The sequence below is a fragment of the Chaetodon auriga genome, chromosome 5 (genome assembly GCF_051107435.1).
Source record: "Chaetodon auriga isolate fChaAug3 chromosome 5, fChaAug3.hap1, whole genome shotgun sequence".
NCBI classification, from domain to species: domain Eukaryota; kingdom Metazoa; phylum Chordata; class Actinopteri; order Chaetodontiformes; family Chaetodontidae; genus Chaetodon; species Chaetodon auriga.
This window is the reverse complement of record NC_135078.1, coordinates 13,994,978-14,018,723: the sequence shown is the minus strand read 5'-3', so window position 1 is coordinate 14,018,723 and position 23,746 is coordinate 13,994,978. Positions and strand designations below refer to the sequence as shown.

The following is a 23,746-nucleotide window of genomic DNA, read 5'->3' as shown; positions in this document are numbered from 1 at the left end:
AGATGCAATTTTAGGCTTCGTCTCCTGACAGCTGTACAATCACCTAATAAATTGTCAAGGTGTTTCCATGCATTGGAGAATTGAAAGTTTTAAACCAGGTGAGGATGTTGAAAGCGAAGTTAAATGATTAAGTTAGGCATAAAGGGAATTAATCAAGAGACATCATCACAATGACAGCAGCACGTTCTGCGTTTAAACTTGCGATTGTGACTTGAAAGAGCAAAGGGAAACTTTATGCACAGTGTAGCTTTTTGGCATAATGCCCTCTTGTTTTTTCCCTCCACTGACTCTTTTACTCTTTATTTTTCCACTTGTAAAACTAGTTTTGAAGTGCCTATAAACAAGGCACTGCTCCAGAAAAAAAGGAAAAGAAAATCAATTGTAATGCTCTGTGAGCTACACAATGGCCAACAGGAGCAGACTGTAGCTGTGAGTGTAATGTATGAATGTCACCAAGAGAAACAAGGGGGAAATAGATGGCCACTTAATGTTTCCGGTGGAAAGAAAGTTTCGAGTTTTATTGATATTGCTGAAATTCTTCGAGATTTGTAGATTTATTATGTAAATAAGGCACTTTTTTTTAGTCTCACAAGAAAATTAGATAGCAAAGGTGACAACTGATAAGTGTAAATATATCTGTATCAGGCAGAGTGTGTTATACATCAGTCAACCAATTTCAAGACAGAGCAGCAACATTGACATGAAAAACAGAACAAAACTGATAAAAACTGAGGGAGGTGAAAAGGGCAAGTGAAAGAGAGCGAGAGTGTGTGTGTGTGCGTGCGTGTGTGCGTGCGTGTGTGTGTGTGCATGCGTGCGTGCGTGCGTGTGTGTGTGTGTTTGTGTGCGTGCGTGCGTGTGTGGGGGGAGAAGTTTTGCTTGTCGTCCTGAATTACCTAAAAAAACAGACAGACAGAGAAAGAAGACACACAGACACTTGTCAGACTCTGCTGCTGTACACAGATCTGACAGAAGCAGCTTAGGGACGCAGCCTTGTCCATCATCCTGCTTCTTGACAGACATGCGCGTGCGTGCACACACACACACACACACACACACACTCCAAAGTCCTGACAGAAGCACCATGGGACAACAGTGTCACTGTGGCTTTTTATACATATGTAATTGTGTGCCTGTGTGTGAGTGTGTGTGGCTGTGTATCCCTCAGGTTGTGGGGACATAAAACAGTTTCCACAGTCACATTGTGGGGACTTGGCTTCCTTATGGAGACAAAATGCAAGTCCCCATAATGTAAATTATTCAATTTTAGGGTGAAGACTTGGGTTAAGGATAGGGGTTAGGGTTAGACAAGCAGTGGTTGTGGTTATGGTTAAGGTGAATCTCCAGGAAATGAATGTAAGTCTATGTAATGTCCCCTGAAGTGATGAAAACCTAACATGTGTGTGTGTATGTGTGTTCATTGCCCAGACAGGCAAAGTCAACGCACTTCCTGAAACATCACCTCTGAATTTTAGGGATGAAGTGACAGCCACTAAAAGCAGAAGACTTAGTTGTGATTGAAAGCCCCATTCTGTTTTAAACTCAGTCCTCCTCCTTCTGATTGAACCAACACTTGTTTTTGACTTCAGGGTTTTAGACCCATCACAGAACGTTGAGATGAATTTACAGTGATCTAAGATTGTTTACAGAATGCCAGAAAACGTCTTTAATCTTGGTGACAAATCTCATTTTTGGTGAAATAATGTCTGTGTTCAGACTTGAAGTAAGACAGGAAAGAAAAAAAGTTACTCTTCTTGTTGGCATTCACGCAGGCCAAAAAACTTTGAAAACAGACATAGTATACATGCTGTTTTTGCAACAAGTCCACATAAATTGACAACTAAATGAATACTTTTTTAATTGTGTTCTTAAAAAGACTCATCTGAGAAATTAAATCTACTTGATCAACTTGTATAGAAAGACTGATGTCATGGTTTAAGCAGCACTGACAAGTTTTTTGGCGACCTACTGTAGACTGTAACTACTGTAGACATGACATATTATGGCCCTATAAAATTAAAATGTACCCGTAAGCAGTGACACATACCAATATTAGCATTCACTTGGAATTGTGCTTATGCAAACCCAACATTCACCCTCCTTCTAGCTCTGTTTTGGTCTCCACCATCCCCCGAGGGAAATATCTGGCCATTTAGCTGCTAAATGCTCCACTACGTTCACTAGCTGGTCGCTAACTTGATTGTGCTGTGCAAGTCACATACAGTGGAGCTGCCTGCTGTGGCTGGAAATAAGGTTAATGAGAGACAGGGACAGTAAAGTTGTTGGAGTGACATCAAAAGGAAGCACGCCAATGTCAACGTCTCGTCCGCCCTGATCTGTACCTTCCTGAAATGGTCCAATTTACATACCCTACAATTGCGCAGAAAATAAGTATTTTCTGTCGCTTTCTGACAGTTGGATAATTGTTGCAGCGTTTGGCTGTCACTCCAGAGATGATATGCCTGTTGTAATCATTGGCAGTCCGTCCTGAAATGTTCAGTGACAGGCCTCCACTTTCTGTAATAGTGGTGGCTTTTGGCTAATGTGGGCTGCAGTTTTACGCCTGTCACGGTTTGGATTCTTGTTTGCTTCTTCTGCAAGAATGCACCTCTAAGTGTGTGTTTTTTTTTGTTTTTTTTTTCAAATTTTAAGATTGTGGTTAAGAAAGTGCATGATTTGATACTAAAAACAACAAGGTTTGTGCTCTCACGTGAGGGTTTTTTAATGGGGGACTGCTAGAGAAGTTTTATTTATTTATCTTTTTCCAGTATGTTTTATTTATGATTTGTCTTAGCCACAACCTTGTCATCTAAAAATCTCTGGGACGAATCTTTTTCAGTGACTGTTCAGGTATACACGTCTGATCCCTCGTACTCCATTCTTGTCATTCTGTAATTCCCATTATATTGCCTGTATTTTTTTTTTTTCCTCTCCTAACTCACTGCTTTGCGTTGCACACTTTTGTTGCCACAGTCTGGGTGCAGTAGATTTCTTTTGAAGTGGATTATCTTCAGTTCTTCAGTTCTGGGTTGGTTGAGGGGGAGGAAAGGGTGAACAGGAGAGAGGGGGAGGAGAGGGTGAGCTAGGGAGAAGGAGGAGACAGAAAGAGAGAGCAATGGGGAGAAAGAAGCAGAGGAAGCAGAACAATGGCGCAGAGTTTTCTGGAGAGTTAATTTCATGTAACATTCAGCTGTTGAATAATGAAAGAGGAGTTTTTTGAGGACTGCCCGTTATTTTATGCAGTGTTGCTGCACGCGCACACACACACACACACACACACATACACACACACACGTGGTATTTTCCTTGGGAACATCAGCACACACCAGACTCAGACAATGCGCACACTACCTTACATACAACAGTACTTTTTTGCAACTTCACAATTCCTTTCCTCTCATTTTTCCTAACCATAGCACAAAAGCAACACACAGCAGTCACCCAAGGAGCGTTTCTTTCTTCCTCACATATAGCAAGAAAAATTGGTTCAGAGTGAAACAGAAAAAAGTGGGTTTTCAAGTTTTCACAAGGGAGTTGTTCCCCTGTGCACCAAAACACCAAAAAGCATCTTGTTTAGATTATTATACAGGTGCATATATACATACACATCCACAAACATATGTACAGAGAGCATGGCGAGGGACCGCCATGACATATTTGCAGGCAGTTTTTGGCAAGACATGAAGCGAGACAACACAAAGTAATAATGAGAAAGGAGACAAAGAGGATTGGCAGTTTTTTCCCCTCTTCTGTGTAGAGGAAAAAGTTTATTAGAGAGTGCGTCTGTGTTGGTATTTGCATAGTTGTTTGCCAGAGACTATTGTATGTGTGTTAATAAGAAAAGCAGTAAACAAGCTTGCGTGTGTGCGTGTGCGCAAGCCTATAAAGTGTGTTAATAAACTGAGGGAGGGTCTCGTCAAGGTGATAAATAGAACAAAACACACCGGGACGGATTAGAGAGAGAGAGAGAGAGAGAGAGACAGGGAGTGGGTGAGAAAAGAAATAAAGAGATTAACCATAGGAAGCCTTGAGATTGAAGGACGGAGGAGGGGCTGAGGGAGGGATGCAGTAAGGTATATAGGGAAGGAAGAGAGGGATTTATGAATGGAAGGAAACCACAGAGGGATGGATGAAAGGCAGAAGAAAAGTTTTAGGAGGAGGTGAGGAAAAGAGATGAAAGAGGAGACCTGCTAAGGAAAATAGCGGAGAGAGAGCAACGAGGGAATGATGAGGAAGGAGGGATAGAAATAAGGAGGACATCTGGAAGGGAAGGAGGGGAAGGATAGGAAAGATGGGAAGGAAAGGAAAGAGTATGAAATCTTATAGAAAACTGAAGAAAACATGGAAGTTGGAGACAAGAGAAATCAAAAATCAGCCAAATTAAAGGCAAACCTGGAAGAAGAAGAAGGGAGGGTGAGGAAAAGAGGGAGAATGACAGGAGTGGAAGAGAGAGTGCATAATAAAGAGAGGAAGTGGAGAGAGAAGAAAGGAAAACTAGAGAAGAGAGAGGATCAGGGATGACAGAAAGTGAGGGACAGTTAGATCTGTGCAAAATACTGATGACAAAGAGTGAAGGTGAGAAGAATCCATGTTTGAAAGGGAAAAAAGGGGTGAAGGAGGTGCTGCTGAGAGGAGGAAAGAGCAAAATTAATAGACGAAAGCCCAAATCACTGAGAAATTTGCCATTTAATGCCGACTTTCCCATTAGCAAAATCACATTTTGTGTTTTAGATATAATCTCCAGCTCAGCATACATCTGATTCATTCTGCACTCAGCACTGATTCTGCTACAAACGTTAACTTTAAGAAGAGCTTCTCCTGTCACTTCTTTGTTTCCCACCAAAACACATCGTGGGAGGTGGCACCACGCTGCGTGAATCAATTTAAAAGACATTTTATACAAAGAGAGTATGGCGCGTATCAGGGATTAAAGAAAATCAGCGAGAAAATCGGGGCAGGGAAATTCCAAGCGAAGCAAATTCAATTTTAAGCAAATTCCCCCTAACTGCCACTGTGACAACTCGGCTTTCTTTTCCCTTTTGTTTATGATGTGCTTGTCTGAACTTTAAATTAACCTCACTTTCTCCCCTCTGTCTTTTGATCTCTCTTCTCTCCCTCCTCGTTCCTTTCTTCATCCCTCTCTGCAGGGTGTGGTTCCAGTCAGGCATCAACTTCCTCGCTGTGAAACCCAGCAACCTCGTTGCGTGGGAGATCAAACAGGAAATGGCACCGGGAAGCAGTTCGTTGGCAGTGATGTGTCAGAGAAAGACCTACTCCACAGCTGAGAGGTAGGGCTGAATCTCTCTTATCTACATTTTTTTTTTTTTTCTGTCAGCAGCTGGGTAGCTTATTTCCTTTGTGCGGAGTATTTGTGGGTGAATAAAATGTCTGAAGAGATCTGTAATTATTCTGCTTCAAGGCCATAAAACCGTTAATATCCTACATTTTGGCAATGAGAGATCTGAGCTGTTTTCACAGCAACAGTTTCTGCAACAGAGAGCAGATGAAATATTCATGATTTATGTATCATCTGCAGCTTGGATGGCTCTTCCACTGCAGATTGATTCAGGTTTCAATTTTAGTGTAAACCTTGATCGAGCTATCCTAAAAGTGACTGAAAATTGTAGACCAGTCTTCTTCAACTGCTGCCTTGGGCCACATCTGGCCCTCCAAGCTTCCCATCCAGCCCAAGAGTCATCATTGATTAGCTTGCCAAACCCTAGCAATGAGTCAAAAAGTCTGTAATTTGTAGTTCACCTGTTCTACAGAATCAGATTATTCTCCACCTCCATCCTCTCTACTCTTGGGCCCACCGTCAAGCCCCTCAGCCCCTCGGCTGGCCCTTCCCCGGGGCCGACAGCAGCACACTGGCCAGGCTGTGGGAGGTAACTCTGGAGCTGTCGGAGAGTCCCTGAGCTTGTCTATTACACACGAGAGGTGTTACTCTGCTTTATTTTTGTTGGCCATCTGTTGTAATGATTCTTAAACTAGTATTTATGTTTGCTTCCTGGGATGCTGAAGAGGAGTTTTCTGTTTAGATTAGGACTCGTTCATTGGTAGCTGCACTGTGGGTTTTGTATTGAGCACTGACTGAGCCTGTGGGGTTGCAAACATTTATTTTATCCTGTAAGCACACTGCGATAATGTAGTACAGATTCACACAGTGGGCTGACAAACAGCGGTGAAAAGCACTGACCCATGCATCATGCTAAATTTGCCATTTACTTGGTAATTGCTCTGTCCTTGTATGGTTGGTTATGTTAGTGTGTGTGTGTGTGTGTGTGTGTGTGTGTGTGTGTCAGGAGGGTAAAACCAGCGATAGCAGAGTAAATACGCCCTGATTTTTATTTTGCTGCTAATGTGATGGGTCATCAGCACTTGACCGCCAGTGCATGGATGTTACATTGCAGTGATACAAAAAAAATAACAAAGACAGATGAAATGTAATCAGTGCAGGAGAGATGTAAAAACACCACAGCGGTGAGAAAAATGTCTCAACTACAGAAGAAATTAATAAAATAAATTACAGATAACAGAGAGTGAGGTTAACTGGGAGCAGAGAAAAAGTGATTCAGCGACTTAGTGCAAGAGGTAATGACACACAAACACAATGCATGAGTAACAAGTGGGGAAAATAAATTCAATTAATTAAAATAGCACTGACGCTGGTTTGACTCACATATTGTTGCAGCTCAAAGCAAGGACCACAGTCAAAGAATTTTATTCCAAATTGAGACATCCATGATATTAAAAATACCTATTCTGTGATTGACAGCCTGAAAAAGAAGGTCAGTACAGATGAACAGTTATTGCAAAATCACTGTCGCGCCTTCAACGGGTAAAAAAATAATTCATTTTTTTTCTTTCTGATATATGTCAGTGCTTGTTTTTATAGCAGATACATTAAATGTAATTTTAGAACGATACTCAAGTGTTCAAGATAGGTAAACCAAGCTAAGCTGTATTCAAGGAACTAAAAAAAGTGGACTGACGGTGTTACAGGAATCATTTATCGCGTGGCCACCGATCTACTGTTGCAGGACAGATGCAGGATGAAGGCCTGAAAGTGCACATTTTTGCTGGTTCCCATCGGTATGTATGCTGTGTGTGTATACACAGCTGTTTAAAGGGTGGCTCAAATGCAGTCCAGACAACACACAGATACAAATTGCTCAGAGTGAAAATAGGCTACAGCATGCAAGATCACGCATGTTGGCCTGTATGTTACCAAATATAGAATACAGTATATATATTTGTTTGTGTATGTGTGGGTGTTCGACAGAATCAGCTGGAAACTGTGTTAGCCATGGATGAATGGAGAGCCGTGTGACCAATACACATAAACGTGCTCATTCCCCCTCGTTTCTTCCTCTTCTATATGTCTTTGATTGTCCTTAACTTTTTTCTCTCTCCTCTTTTGTCTATCATCCATCTCTTTCTCTAACCTTGTGCTGAAGTAACCAAAGTGCCCCCCCCCCCCATCTTTTCTCTATCTCCGTCTCTTTGATTGTTGAGAACTGCATTGATTAATGGCTTTCCATTGCATGATACTATTATTGCAGGAGCCCAGCTCAATTAGCACCACTTAGCTAGCCGTTAGCTACGTCTAGCCTTGGCTGATGGACAGTATCTGCAGCAACAGATTACCCAATTTTGGCATGGAGAGAAATAATGACACAGTGACTGATTGCACCACAGCATTAGCTTTCTAATTAAGAGCTTGAGACAGTTAAAGGTTTTGTCAGATGAAAACTTGAATTACTGTCTTTGCAGAGGATGTATAGTAGGCTACAGGATATATGTTTGTTTTGCTTGTACCACCTCTCTTCAATGGGTCCATGATTTCAGACAGAGGTAGACAAAAGCAGGCTTCCCATCTTCTAGCCTGCAACCACTGATTATACCAGCTGTCGCCTGTATTAGCTTCAGCTATTTAGCCGATTGAGCTAATACTAATTCAATGAGTTGGTTAAAATGTTGGCATGTCCCAGACAAGAAGTGTGCATCCTCATCAGATGATGATCCGTGCAGAAGACATCGAAATCAAGAAGCACCATTATTCTTCTCTTGCACTTGCTAGTTAGTCTTTGTATTATAAAGGAAAAATAAGACAGTGATTTTGTTCCAATATAACCCTGTTTGGCTGTTTAGTTAACATACTTCATGTTTTATGTTACAAGAGAAAAGGCATTTGGGACGAGGACTAACTGGCCATCTTTGAAAATACTGGCTGGAGATGCTGTGAGTGTAGACTTCCTGAAATGGGGCTTTTTAAAAAAATAATCTGGAACAAATTTAGCTAATGCTACTTCATGACATGCCTCTTGGCCTTGGAAGTATGTCGAGTGTGTATTGGTGTTTGTTTGCTAAAACAAGACTCAGCACAAATGTAGAGTACCTGTGTTACTTCAGCCTCACACACGGTGCTTAAGTTGAAAAATTAAGGATTTGCTTGGATCATTATGGTTGCTCAGCTATGATTGGACAGCTGGTGGGTACTGCTGAAAGAGCCACGTTCATAGTGCTGATGCTGTGGGAATATTTTTGGGATATTTCTTGAATGGATTTCTCATGGATTCATAACCCTGCGGTGCACTTCAGCATGGCTGGTGAAATACTGAAGGCGTTTGATGAATTTTGGGATGTGCCAGCCATTGTAGCCTCAAGGCAGAGAAGTTATTTTCCAGGCCTGTTGCCATCCATCAGGATGGTGTTGTTTGAGGTGTTGAGATGGAGGTGACTCTAAACGACTGCTTATTTCCATGAGCTTTGGCACGTATCCATGTGTGGTTCGGGTTTTTTTTTTTTTTTTTTTTTTCTCTTCTTGCCCTGAAGGAAAAACTCATCAAAGTGACATCAGGGTAAACATAGAAAGTGATGCTTTAGAAACCAGATTATGATATAGCTCGCATAAAGACATACACTGAGAATACCAGACGCAAACACACACTCTTTCACATTCACATCAGCATACACACATACACACTCCTGCCATCTTCAAAGTGATACTGTAAACAAAGGAATGCCTAAAAGCCCAGATTATGATGCAGCAAGCGCAAATGTATACAAGTACACTGATGCACACATGCACATAAATGCACTGGTCTGTATAAACACACACACACACACACACACACACACACACACACACGTGAGAAGCAGGGCTGATTCAATGCAGCACCTCTGTGTTGCCTCCCTAATGAAACAGCAATGAAGACTGCAGGTGGGAGGGAAGCTGACATTTTTCTTACTACTGGGATGACACAACACACACACACACACACACACACACACACACACACACAAAGTATACACAGAATGTTGCCAGCACACGACAGGCAAGATCACAGGCTTTTATCAGCGATTGTGTGGGCGGGATGGCTAATTAAAAGAGCTGATCTGTATTAATCTCTAATGAGATATTACTGGTTGAGACATGAAACAGTGAGTGTGCTTTCTTATGAATGAGAGGGCAGGGATGATTAATACCTCTGACAATTAATCTTGTGAATTGATACCTGTTACCTATTGTTATTCTATGATATAATATGATCTGACATGATACGGTGTTCAGTGTATGCCTATAATGGGGAATGCTTGGTGTGTGGATGCTGTAATTAGAACCAGAGCAGAGCTGCTGTGTGTGTAGGTGTGTTTTCATGTGCGGTTGCGCACGTGTCTATGGTTGTGAGTGTTTACAAGGTGGGTGTATGTACTGTATGCTGTTTCAGATATATTCATAGTATTTTTGCATATGTAGTGTGTACGTAGGTTGACAATTATCTGTGAGAAAAAAGAAATTGTTGAGCACCATGACTGTAATTACTGTTCCACTATCACGTGTCCCAGCAGACCTCAATTATTTTTTTCATTAAATCACCCTGTTTGTGCCAGTTTGGATCAAAGCTCTCCTACAGCTCTCATTTGTTTCTTTATTGATTTTGATTATACAGTAGTTATCCATTATTTGTGTATTTCTCACTATTTGACCATTCTGATATCATTTAGCTGTAATTACACAGCACCACCATACTGTGTTATTGACGCTCTGCTTAGTTCTGCCTCCCTGCCCTTCTGCCGCTGTGTACCAGTGCTCTGAAAAATAAAATATAATGAGATGTTTGGATGTGCATTTGTGTGTCTCCTCTCCCTCAGAAGCTGCCATTGAGGCGCCCTCGAGCAAGATTTGTCTTTTGTTGGGATTCATTTTGATTATCATTTCAAGTTATTATTCATTTATCTGTTCATGCCACCTTAGTATCATTTTAATATCATGTTATTATATGGTATAATCCTGCTCTGTGTATTATTTTTAGCAAATTTATTAGATTATTTCTTTCATTTTTCCCTTTATTATAGTGCTGCCCATGTAGCAGGCCTGACCTTGTTGAGTTTTCACTGTTGTCATTTTCACAGCCTCGTGGGAGTTTCGTCTCACTTGTAAAAATTTGTTCCTCTTGTCTTCCCACTCTGTTTACAGTCCTTTGATAGGTTGCATGTTAGATACATTTAATTAAACAAGAAGTAGAACAGGTTCAAGATGACCCCAGTTTTGCCTGGTGGGTTATATGAGGAAAATGTGCCATAGTTTATGACTGTGGCTGATGCTGCCAGAAGGAGAGCAGTGCTCTATTTCATGATCATGATTAGATCTATAGATTAACACTGCTAATGGGCTGCATTCAATACCAGAACTGGGGTAATGCACTATCCACCTTCTATACAGGGACATGCTATTTATCTGGTTGTGTGAATGTGTGTGTGTGTGTGTGTGTGCGTGGGTGTGCTAAACAGAGTTGAAGTTTTTTATCATCCTGAGGCCATTGCTTGCTGTGGCAGGAAAAATAAATTCCATGTTACTGTAGCTGAACCAGCTTTGAATATATTACACTGCATATACAGTAGAATTAACTTAATTAGTATGAAGAAAGCACTTCAGCACAGGATTGCCAGACTATCTGTGCAACTTGTAACATTAAAAGAAGGCAGAACTGCATATTTTTCGATGGAACAAAATCGCAACAGCAATTTCCCAGGAAAGAAGTGAAATTGGAGCATTTTATAGTCATTGTCTTTGAACGGCTGAACGGTGAACCCCAGGTATTGACGTCATAAACAGTAGGATTCATCCTCTAAAAGAAAGTGCAATAATTTGCATTGAAAGCCTTTATCTTTGTTTAGCATTGCTACAACACTTCCATTTTGTCAGGTTGGAAACTCTTTTATTACTTTGTTTTCCAGCATATATCAAATTAGGGGTTCAGTGACCAGAACATTTACAGCTCCAATTTTTTTGAAACTGTTGAGATTTATTGCTCACTTTCAATATCAGGGTAGCAGGGATCAGTTTACAGATGTTTGTTTTCATAATCTTTCATACAGTTAAAAGCATTAAGGACAGATTTGATGAATTGTCTCTTTTCACCTTGTCAGTGTTTAAAGGATAGCCAACACAAAGCAGACTTAACAAAAACTCAGAATACAAAACTCCTTCCTTGAAATAATTTCAGCCCAATCGAACATTTGAATCTTCAAAACACAAGCGTTGTCAGATCAAACTGTGACAGTGAACTAATGTTATATTTTGGCAGCTAGTTGTTGGTTTGTTGTTCAGCATCTTATTCACAATTTGATTTGAACTCTATTTCTAAAAATTACAGTGACAAGTGTTGAACACTGAGTATGTGCATTTCTTAGCACCACTAGTGTAATTTTCTATCTTAGCACTGAAACAAAATCCGTGTGCAGCGAAAAAACGTCTTGTCTTTCAAATGATTAGATTCTGTTTTGTTACTGAGCTAAAATGAAAGCAAAAATAACAGCTTCATGTGGGCTGCTTCATTTCTTTAGACGTGCTTGTTCACTGACTTGCCAGTTTGTTAAACTCTCAAATCAGGCCAGAAAACATCGGATTTTCTCTACTTTCTACACCAACATGGGAAAATTCGCAAGCCTCAGAACTCAAAAATACAGAATACCTGACGGATTGTGTGCATGTTACAATCCTAAAGTCTAAGATCCACAGTAACAATGCAAACACACCCCCAGAGTACCCGGTGTTTATTCATGACAAATAGCATAGATGTTTTTGACAGGCATGTAGTGGGCTGTCAAATCCCCAACAACATCTCCTGCTCACATTATACACTATTAATGCAGCTCTGCACACACATGCAAACACACATGCACCACATTCACATATTCAGGTGAGCGGATACACACTTATGCAAATGTATGCAAACAAATCCATTGGAGGAGCATACGCACTTGCATACACACACACACACACACACAATGTACGAACATGTTGTTGTAGTATGCATCAGTGCGTGACTTACACATAGGTAAGCTAATGCACAGCATGAGTTATTCATCAACACAAGTCATACATTTCATAAATGTTATATAAACTTGTCATTGGTTATTCACACACAGATGTGTTTGTTGGTGTGTGTGTGTGGAGGGTGGTCCCTCTGTCTGCTTTACTTTGTATTGGTTGAAATGAACACAGACATGTTCACACAATCAAATGTTGTACAGTTTTAATTTGCACAAATGACTTACAAGCACTCATATCAACTTTAATGAAATGCATTACAGTCACCTAATGTGGGGAGTAATTTGGTTCACGCACACTGGGCCCAGCGCCACGAGAGGTCTTAAGTTGTATCTATGTATTGTATGCAAACTAAAGGACTGTGTCACTCTTGTGTCAGAACCATGGGCCGTGCTGTTTGATGAATGAAGGGGTGCATGTGTGCAGACAGACACACAGACAGAACTTTGGCTTCCAAGCCTGCTTGCTTTTCACAGTATTAAATAGAACTTTTGGCCCTAATTCCATTTCCCCCCATCGTAGCAAGCCACAGACAGAAGGTAGATGACAGGGAAGGCACAGTCAGCGAGTGAGAGAGAGAGAGCTGCAAGCAGCAGGCAGCTGTTTCTACGCGCCTCCCCCTGCTGATTTAGACAGAGAACCGTTCAGAAATATTTAGCGCTCTGTTAGCGCTATGTTATTATGCAAGAGCTCTGATTAATAAACGTCTTCTTTGATTTGGAAACAGTAGCCTTATGTTGTCATTGAGCCTTTCTGAGACGATTGCATGGCTAAATCAATCAATTTGATTTCCTGAAAAATTGTTAACAGCCCCCTCACTCATTTCATCTTGCCGCCTGGCCGGACACACGTTAGATCATGTCGAGTCAGTCTTCTTATGCAACCTGCAAAAGATGCTGGGAGCCTGTACCCTTCTGAAGGATGCTTAAGAGTTTCCACAGCTCCACACAGATACACACACAGGTTTGAGGATCCTGTTTTATATGTTTGAACGGGTTCAAATCAACACAAGAAGAGGAAAAGATGCAGGGCACAGGGTTAAGTGTTGTATGGTTTGAGTTGTTTGTAAAGACAAACTAACTCAACAGAGAGCTTTTGTCTGAAGGCTGGCAGTCTCCATGGGATACACACACACACACACACACACACACACACACACAGACACAGGGCATAGACATGGGGCCAAGATGTCTGCAGTCTCTGCTGGCACACATGAGGATTAAAAACACAGCAGCAGGGAGGGAAGGATAGAAAGAACGAGGGTTGCTTTGCCAACAAGAGGGAGAAAGGAAAAAAGGGAGAGTGGAAGTGAGAGAGTTAAAGTGAGGCTGGGACGGAGAAGTAAAACAAGAAAAATGAGAGAGAAAGAGGCCCTGAGAGCATGACAGTGTTGCTGTTAGTGTTTGTCCCTGGAGAGAGAAAAATGGAGAATTCCCTTCAGATAGTTACACTCATCCCATTTTTATTCTTTTTATTCCATTTTTATTACAGTGTTTGTGCGTGTGTGTGTGCATGTGCATATGTGACAGAAATAGATATTTATATGTTACATGTTTATATTACGAGCACACATAAACAATTTGCATGTGGTCATCTGTCTGAAGCAACCACATAAGCTCACACATGAACGCATATCAACCAATGTCTCTCCTCATGAGTGCCTTTCACGCACTGGGCTTCCATCCAAATTTATTGCACATTTTAATCGAATTTCCCAAAAAAAATTGTCAAAAGAAAATGCAAACGAATGCTTGTTTCCATCCACTGCCATCAGGCGATTGTTGGAGTTGGTTCATCGAGATCAGCAGTGGGTGAGGCCAGTTGTGCAGTTGGTGCAACAAGATGACCTCAAACAGTAAAAAACAATATAGAAAACACAATAGAAATGTGACATTTCTGTTTGTTTCATGTATTAATGTGAGGAAGGTTACATCAGATCTGTGTGGATCTGTGAGGAGATGCTTCAGTCGTGTGAGTTCAATGTTTGCTTGAAAGGAGAAGAATCGTGTTGCTGATTAAAATCTTTTTGTTCAGTTCAGAGATTTGTATGGTGCAACACTCAGCGCTGAGTCTGACTGTCTTCAGCGCAGCAGTGTGCTTGTGTTGCTTGTCCAAACATTCAGTTCAGCGCCGTACATACGCTTAATAGCTGAGCAGCCGACGGAGTTGATTGTGTCTGCGGCCTTCGCTCTTTTTTAATATGCTTTTAATGAGGAAGTAATGTACTGTGCATCACGGCTGAGCTGACAGCGGCGCTCTCAGTCACCAGTGAGTGGACTGCCAGTTACTGTGTCGTTCAGTGACAATGATGACTCGCTGTTGTCAGTTCAGTTCAAAGATCTGTTTTTAAGGATTTGCTCCTATTTTCCTGTTAAATAACAGTAAACTACTGGCAGCTACAGTTGCCAGCATGGCACTGTTATTCTACAGTGTACCGACTGTAATCTATAACTGTTTATTAGTGTAATTACAGCACTGTGCTGTATAATTTGTAGCTTTTCAGTATAATTCTGTTTGCTGATTGGTGCTGTTATTTTAGTGTTCTCACTGTAATCTCCACCGTTCACAGTTTATTACTGTAAATGTATTATAGAGCTGTAGAATGTAGAATGAAAACCCCTGAAAATTGGCGTTAACAGTTTGACGTAAGACAGGTGAACGTAAATAACATACCCTGTCTTGTTTTGTGATGATCCTTGATCGTGATGGTCTCTAGCGGTGTTTCAGCGGACCCTAGAAAACTACCAATGTAAACGTCAGCATTCAGCACGGCAGCGCTGAACATTTGTTACTCAGTTAATCCACAGGACAATAAAACCCTTGGAATAACAAAACGACAGTCATCCCAGAGCACTTTGGTACCGATGGACCCAACCGCTAACAAGAAAGTTGAAAGAAAGTTTGTATGCTTTTATGTGTTTTCTAGAGTAGAATGATGTCTGAATGATGAGATGATCAGAAAAAGCAAAATGACCAACAAAACCTGAAATATCTGAACAACAAATGGTAAAGTAGAGCGTAGTCCTTCATGTAGATTTTATCTCAAATCAACATTTGATTAGATTACAAATTAACCCTAAGAGTTAAATGTGATTGACTGTGCTAGCTAACTCTTAGTTTGTTGATTGTGTAGAAACCCGATCCTGTGGCTATGAAAATCAAAAAAAATTGACATGTTACTGGTAACATGGTTCAACAGAAAGCTCTCATGTGTTGTCCACTCAGCAGCTGAAGGGAGATGGTAGCTAACTGAAAACACCTGAAAACCTGTGCAAATAAAACCAAAACTCTCTGCATGCACTGGCACCAGAAGGGGAAAATGAGGGAGAATGGACTGCTTTGACCTTTTAAATAACTGTAACACCAGACTTTCTGACCCGCAAAGTTTTATCTCAGCATCAGGTGGCAATGTGGCTGAGTTTCATTGACTTCTCAGTCTAATCGTTGATTTGGATCGTCCGGACCAGTTCCTGGTCCCAAACTGAACTTTGGCTTTAAATTATCTCACTGCCAAGCTCCAACTTTCTGATATCTTTATCTCACCTTTAAAACACCTTTAAGCAGTGAAAACTGTTTTGGTTCTCCAGCATACAGTGAAATTTTAACAACAGTCCCATAAAATTGCCAAACATTTTTCACATTGCCGTCCCCCCGCTCTGCTTTCCCGTATCCCAACTTCCAGTATATTATAGAAGGATTTTATGTACTGTATTTCAATATCTCAACCTCTGGGTATAGATCTGTCCCTGAAAAATACTCACGCACGCGCACACACACACACACGCGCTCTCACAAAACGTCTGTGGGGTTCCTTTAACAGAGGAGCAGAGGAAATGACCACCCCAGTGGTAATAGTCTGTGTTTATTGCTCTTCCCTCCCTTTCTTTCCTCTTCTTCTCTCCTCCCTTGACTGCACAACACAGAATTGAGGCTAAACGTGTCTCTAAAGGTGCATACATACACACATGCAGTCCAACAAAATGTGTTTACGTTGCTTTATGTAGTGTATTGAAGCATCAGATTTACACAGCTCTGTTTTTCCGCATTTTCCCACTGTTCCCCTCTACATTGCTAGATTGTTATCAGATTGACTACTCTGTTTTCTATGGTCTTGCTTTCGATTCCAATCTCACTCAAGCATGCTTAGTTTGCAAGAGGTCAATGATACCATACCATCTTTGTGTTTTTTGTCCTCTCACATCTTGACACTGAAGAATAGTTTGGCCTACAGAAACATTTCATTCTCCCCCAAGTGTCCTTTTTGATGTTTTTTTTTTTTGTTGTTGTAGTTGGAGCAGAGTTTGTGGGTGAGAGTTGTAAAGACGTCTGGATTTTAAAGCTGATAAACATCAACATAGCTTTGACAAGAGAAGTGAAGGACGGAGGAATTGAAAGAGGACAATGTGGGCAAACATGGACTGAAAGGGGACGGAGAAGAGGAAAGAGGAGGGGGAAAGAGGAGAAAGTATAGCAGAAAGGGAGAGATTAGGGAGTGAGAATGAAAGAGGAAAAACACTTGTGAGTTTGAGGTGGATGGCACAAAGGGGTGGCAAACGAAATGGAACAAAAAGAGTACAAAGAGGTTTAAGGGGGCAGAGAAGGAAAGTGCAGGAAGCAATTTTCTAAAAATGCTTCAGGTTTAAACAAATCAACACATGCATCCCTGTGAGTTTTTGGTCCAAACCCAGAGAAAATGCATCTATGTGGCAGTTTTGTTCCCACTGACACTGCAGGCAAACCAGCTAAATGTGAGTGAATAAAGCCTAAAATAAACCTGTCATCCTGCAAGGTAAGACTTTGGGGAGCAGGGGTCATCGGAATGAATTTGATTTAAGTCCTTGTAACTTCAGCTGGGATCCATCATCTTGTCTCTGAGGTGCCCCATAATTTACCTCTTCTGGAGTTCATACTGCCACCCAATTAAGTAAGCTGACCCATGTGACAGTCCTCCAAAAACACTATTGACTATGTTTCTTAGGCTGCAGCTTCACTTCAGAAAGCACGCGATGAAAATTGACGCCTCTACAAAGGTCACTTTTGAAATTCTCCAGGTCATGAGATATTTTATATAAGCAGAGGCAATGTTAGCTGTCAATTACAGGAAAAAAAAGACATCAAGACAGTTGGGATAAAGTGGGATTTGGTGGGATAAAGGCAGCATTTGTGTTCGTTAGGTGTTTTTTGGTGAGCGCTCATGTGCTCCGCCACTCTATCATAGTCTGAGCTGGCTAATTAGGCCTCGCAGATATGGATTGGGTTTATGTGTACAGCCTCGCCTAGCATCATTCTGTCACTCACTGAAATGACCCTGGCCACCTGAGCACACTCAATCACCAGGCTGGACTCATATGCATACGCATATGTATGCAAGCGTGAATGCAGGCACTGGGTTCACGCACATAGTGAGTTCATTTAGTGTGCTGCCTGGGATCATCCTGACTGTAAAGTGAAATCGCATGCGTGGTATAGGTCACATTTCATGCATGCACTCATATCTAAACACACAAACACACACACACACACTGTACTTTTCAGAATGTTTTTGTAGGCCACGCTTTAAATAACCTTCCAATCCCATTGGCTTATTCCCCTTGCTCTAATACCCATTCCTCCCTCGCTCCCACTCCCGCTTCTCACCCTCCCTTCTGTCTCCCCCCCATCCTTCGTCTCCTCACCCTCCATGCCCCTGTTAACCCCCTCGGGATCCTGCGTGGCGGGATGTGTGGCTAATTAAGGCGACCTACGTGGACCCTGCGTGTTCGAGTCCCTCTCCTTAGAGATGTACAGTGTCATACAGTGAGCAGCAGTGCCGATGCTAACAGTAGCTCCCTGTCCCTTGTGTGGGTGAGTGTGTCTGTATGTGTTTGTGTGTGTTGGCGAGAGGTGTCAAACACTGGAGATATCCCAGTCCTTTTTCTCTTTGTATCTCTCTGTTTGCTCTCTTATTCCCATTCCTTCCCTCCCTGTCTCCCGCATGTCCTCCCTCTCTTTCACACCAAACAACTTGTCCTCCTTTTGCTCTCTCACCCATCCCTCTTCTATTTCCTGCTGTCCCTCCTTTCCCTCCCATTCCCAATCAGCTCCATTCTTTTATTCTGCCCTCCTGCTTTCACCTTCCCACCCTCCTTAGGCAAAGGGAACCCCAGGGCCCCATTGCTGCTGTTTAATTAATTCTTTTCATCGTGTAAATCAAAAACCGAGCTTGTGTCCTTGACTTGAGAGCTCTCAAGCATGCAGGGGTGAGCGAACGAACGACACAAACAAACTGAGGGGACCGAACGCCTCTTTCTCCCAGGAGGAGACTAAAAGGATCTACTGAAAGAAGAAAAAGAAAAGAAGGAGAGATTAAAAAAAAAAAAAAAAGAGTTGCTTTACTTGTTGTGGGACGGAAGATTGTCTTTCAACAGGCAGGGAGGGGACAGAGGAGTGAAGTGTTCTGAACGACCAACTTTGGAAGGGACAGAGAGAGGACTGGAAGGAGTAGAGGCAAGTTTTTGGTCATAAGACAGCACTAAAAGAGAAATAAGAAGCAAGACTAGAACACAATCGCCAGACAAGAAAGTAAATACTGGATGATTCTGCAAAAACCTGGATTATGTTTTTCTACCCGCCCTGCGAAAGTTTTTCAAAATCTCACTTTTTGGAGACTCGACAGTATCAGTCATCTCAGTAAATGCCAAAGACTGAATAATAGTAATAATAATCTCTATGGAGGGAACAAACTCTGTGGTGGGTACCCCAGTGACCTTTTTGACACCTTTTCTGGTTAGTAAATACTTAGATGTTGAGTAAATTAGGAAAGAATATAGGAAGGGTGAAAAAAAGATGTTGACAAAAGTACTGATGTGCAGAAAATTGAGGCTAAGAGGAGATGTGTGACATGCTGTTTAAACCACAACTTCATCAAACCATGCTGAGAGAGGAGGAGAGCAGAGGGACGGAGGGACGGAGGGACGGAGGGACATCTTTGCTCTGAATGATTGTCATTAAACAACCAGCTGATAGAGAGGGGAAGAGGAGCAGGATGGTGGGAAAGAGGGGGAGGGAGATGCCGAATGTGAAGAAACCGATTCTACATCCTTTTCTTTCATGGCTGTGGTTTGGTTGGAATGCCTGTATTTTTAGCAGTGAGCCGGAGGGAGGGGAGGACGGCGACAGAGGGTGTAAAGGATGGAGAGAAGGGAGAAGAGCAGCTGGAGACACAGGGAGCAAATGACAAGGGCTGAGAGTCACTGTGGTTTGTAATTCTTTTGACAGGTGGGAGGAAAAACCTGCATCTTAAAATCCATTTATTTATTATTATTATTATTATTATTATTATTACAAAAGCGCGACGGCATCACGTCCCGTGGGTTTTCTGTTGACAAAGATTTTGGTGGCGGTCTCGTTCATTCAAGGCACTAATGACCCAGTTCTTCTTTTTATTTATTCCAAAGAAACTTGTACAGCTACTTCCCAACAACACATCACTTCCTGTGTGCCAGTTTATTCCTCCCTGCAAAAAGTTATCCAAGGAGCCATTTACACCTTGGAGTTGTTTCTTCCAGCAGGGCAACCAATATTTACACCCATTGCACCGTCTAAAAATACCAATGGGGACAGCTGGAGTCCAGCCCTGGCAATGCACCTTCATTTTGATATATTCTGCTGCAGTCATGGCTACTTGGCAGTGTGCATCGCTGGGCAGCTGATTTTGTCTGAGTTACACAAAGTTTTGATTTCAGCAAATACAGGTCTGCTAGATTAGATAAATTACATTAGCATTAAAATGGACACAAAATTAAAAACTGCAGTCAAGCGTTCAGGCATCCAGTGCTCGTGGCACTTGCCTTATGACATGATCTTCTGACATTCATCATATCCTCGATTGTATTTTGAGTGAGTGCTATTTCCATATAATCTAAATGCTGCTTAGAAGCTGTGTGGATGCATGGAACAGCACATTGTTCTGGCAGAGGCGTGCTCTGACTGAAGGAAGAGCTTGTCAGTGAATCCAGACAGCTGAAATGAAATATTTTACCTCTGCCGTCTTTCAGTGTTCCTCCTGCTGGAAAGTGTGCTGGTTGTGCAGGCTGGCTGAAAAGTTATTTTACTTTCTGCAAATCCCTCCACCTTGGAAAGCAGCATTTTTCTTTTAGTGACATTCTCTGATTTTATTAAAATCAATGTAGAATCACACTATTAACTGAAGGATCAAAGAAGACTAGACTAGACAGGACCTGATGTTTGTATGTTCTATATCACAAGATTGTTATTAATCAATGTTTCTACAATCAGCTTCAACTTTTACACAGGTTGACATACCTTAGTGGTGCTGTATAGGACTTCAACAGTACTACCAGCCTTTTACTTTGGTGCTTCTGCTAGAACCAGTAGTGGTTTAAACCAACCTGCTAGAAATTATATTCATATTCTACTTATTTGCAACAGAGTATGTTTTGCTGAAGAACGTAAGGCTGCCTGGATTACAGTCTTCATCAGCGTAATGGGGACCATAAATGGATCCGCCCAGTTACAACATGTTTATCCAGGACCAATCTTCAAAAAGTTCACTGACTAATGTATTTCAATTGTTGTCCTCAAACATGCAGTCATAGCGACTAAAGGGCAACCTTTTTCCTCTCACTGGTCCTTGGGCAGAATCACATTATACATATGTGATGGGGGAAGGGGGGTCCTTGCTCACATGGCTGGAACCTCTTGTCTTTGGCGAGGTATTTCATGTCAGATGGTAGTGATGACGATGATACTCTCTGCTGGTTTTCCAGGTTTGGGACAGCAGAACCGACTGTTTGCAAAAGTCAGTTCTGAAAGGAACTGCTCACAGTAGTGGGTCATTGCTTTGCAGCTCAATGATTTCATGTTGTAGGTTGGTGGGCACATCAGCTGGTTCCACATTAAATGGCGTAGTGAATATGTTCAGTTCCTCTCACCAAAGTTTTCACACTCATCAACATATTCAGGTGACATAGCAGCGGTTTGTTATTGCAGAGTAAGAAAACATTTCCTCTTTCCAGTTGCACTTGTCACACCTTTATTCTCACTTCAAAATATTTCACTTCATTGAAAGCATAGAGCTGAGAGGCTGGCTGGAGCTTGAGGTTCAGCTCTGAGAGCTCCTTGGTAATGTCCACCCTGAAGGCCAAATCACACTTGCTGTCACTGAGTTTCCACTTCAGGTTTTCTCTTCATCGCTATGAATTTTTCCAGACAAACAAACAGAGACCTGTTTCACTGTGTGTGGTGCTAGCAGCTCCACAGCAGCAACAAGGCACTCCTACCTACCTAATGTCTGTTAGGAGTGTGGACATGCGAACCTTGGTCTCCGATATCAAAACCGTCCATACACCCTGAACAACTTCCAGTGACTTTCCTGCACTCCACTTCCTATTGTCAAAAAACTTTATAATCCAGACATGCATTAATCTTTCCTCAAAATGTATTTGGCAAAGAAATAAGTAAAATTCTTAGCAGCTCCATTGTGGCAGTGAAGAGCTCACATTGTTGGAAAGTTGCCTTTGATGAGGAGGCTTCCTAAACGAGTGAAATGACCCAGAACTATCAAAACAACAGCCATAGCAAGAAAGGACTGAATTTCTAAACATTCAGAGAAGTCCTTCACTGCTTCCTCAGTTTGAGCCTAGGATACAGCTCTTCAATCATTTGGCAATGGAAAGGTGACAGTGTTGGTCTTAAGAATACACACACATCCATAAATTCTTCGCTGGTGTTGGTGGGAAGGTGCGTCAATAAGGCAGTAAATTTTTATTTCATCTTAACTTCTTTTCTTGATTTCATGAAGTTTTGCATTGAGGTCAAGTAAAAGCAGATAAGAAATAAATAAGGACACTATTTTTTTTTGGAAACCTCAGATCTGGCCTATTTCTCCTTCACTTGCCCTTGCCTTGATTTTCACCATTTTGGGATTCAAGCCAGTGACCTCCGTGCCCTGAGAGCCTGAAGCTGTAACCTCCGGTCTCCTGCTGCTCCGTCTTTATCCACACAGAATCCGGCACATCAGCCCGCCCACAGAGGGAAACATCACAAGTTTGACAATGAAAAAAAACAATAATAATTCTCCATGTCGGTTTGTTTGTGCTTCCTGGTGTGACAGTGAAAAACTTCCTTCCCTTCTTGCTGTCAGTAATTGGTTCCTCCTGTCAATAAAGGGTTTACATGTGTTTCATAGCTGACAACAGCACCTGTCCTCACATCTGATGCTTCCCCCTCTTACTACCCCCCCTCATCTTTCCATCACTCTCTCTCTCTCTCTCTCTCTCTCTCTCTCTCTCTCTCTCTCTCTCTCTCTCTCTCCCTCCTGTACCCCTCTCTGTTTTTTCCTGCTCTGTGCCTTTGTTTCAACCCATTCTTTTTGTTTATATGTGGCTCATTCTACCTCTCCTTCTCTCTCATTATCTATTTCCATCTCCGTTTCACTCTCTTAACAAGCTGCTTCCTGTCTGTCTGGCACAGCTGTTGATTACCTAATTACCTTGCCTTTCACAAATACACACATCAACACACAAATACACACACGCTCTCTTTCACACCTACCTACACACACACACACACACACACACACACACACAAAGACAAAGATTGCTAGGGCAAGTTATTGTTTACAATCAATCACAAAGGCTGTGTGCCTGACACAAAGTTTTTATTTTGTTAAAAAAGTAGCTTGATTTGTGTGTGTGTGCACATGCATATGCATATTGGTGTGTGTGTATTAGCATGTTCTGAACCTATTTTCAGCTCATTCCAGCTCAGCAATAACACATATTGCCTATAAATTTACAACAGATCGGGCTCCTAAAAAGACTCATTCTGAAATTCAGCCCTGTGGGACACAGCTGATTTACGTCTGAAACAGTAGATGACTCTTTAAGATGAAATAAACATTTCTTGTCATTGTTGAGCTCATTGATAGAGGAAGCAAGAGTGTATGTGGAAGACATGCCGTGGCACGGAGAGTGAAATCATACAACCCCAGTTTCAAAAAAGTCGGGACTCTGTGTAAAACGTAAATAAAACAGGTGTTTTTTGGAGCATTCCACAACTTTCTCCAGTTTTTAGTTGCTCCTGTCCCAACTGGTTTGAAATGTGTCGCTGCATCAAATTCAGAATTAGAGGATATTTACGAAAATCAGTGACATTGCCTTTGTACTGTTGTAAATTGAGTATATGTCAAAAAAGATTAGCAAATGATCATATTGTATTGTGTTATTTATATTTTATGCAGCTTTTTTGGACTCAGGGTTGAATATTGTGATTTGGTTTGGGCAGAAAACAAATGTGTGCTCCAACAGAAAATGTGTGTTTCACAGTTTAACTTTTAATTCTTAATGCATGAATGCTTCTGAATGCTCATAGCTGTACGATATTGTTTGAAAAAGTTTCTCTCCCTCA

At 41.6% G+C, this 23,746-nt stretch overlaps 1 protein-coding gene across 1 annotated transcript in view; it reads left to right on the top strand.

The window, feature by feature from the left end:
• LOC143320716 (transmembrane protein 132D) overlaps nt 1-23,746 on the top strand; it is a 243,897-nt gene that overhangs the window by 120,361 nt on the left and 99,790 nt on the right. The window contains exon 4 of the mRNA XM_076730577.1: nt 5,148-5,288. Coding sequence (XP_076586692.1) covers nt 5,148-5,288 — 141 coding nt within the window. The remainder of the gene's footprint in view (nt 1-5,147; nt 5,289-23,746) is intronic.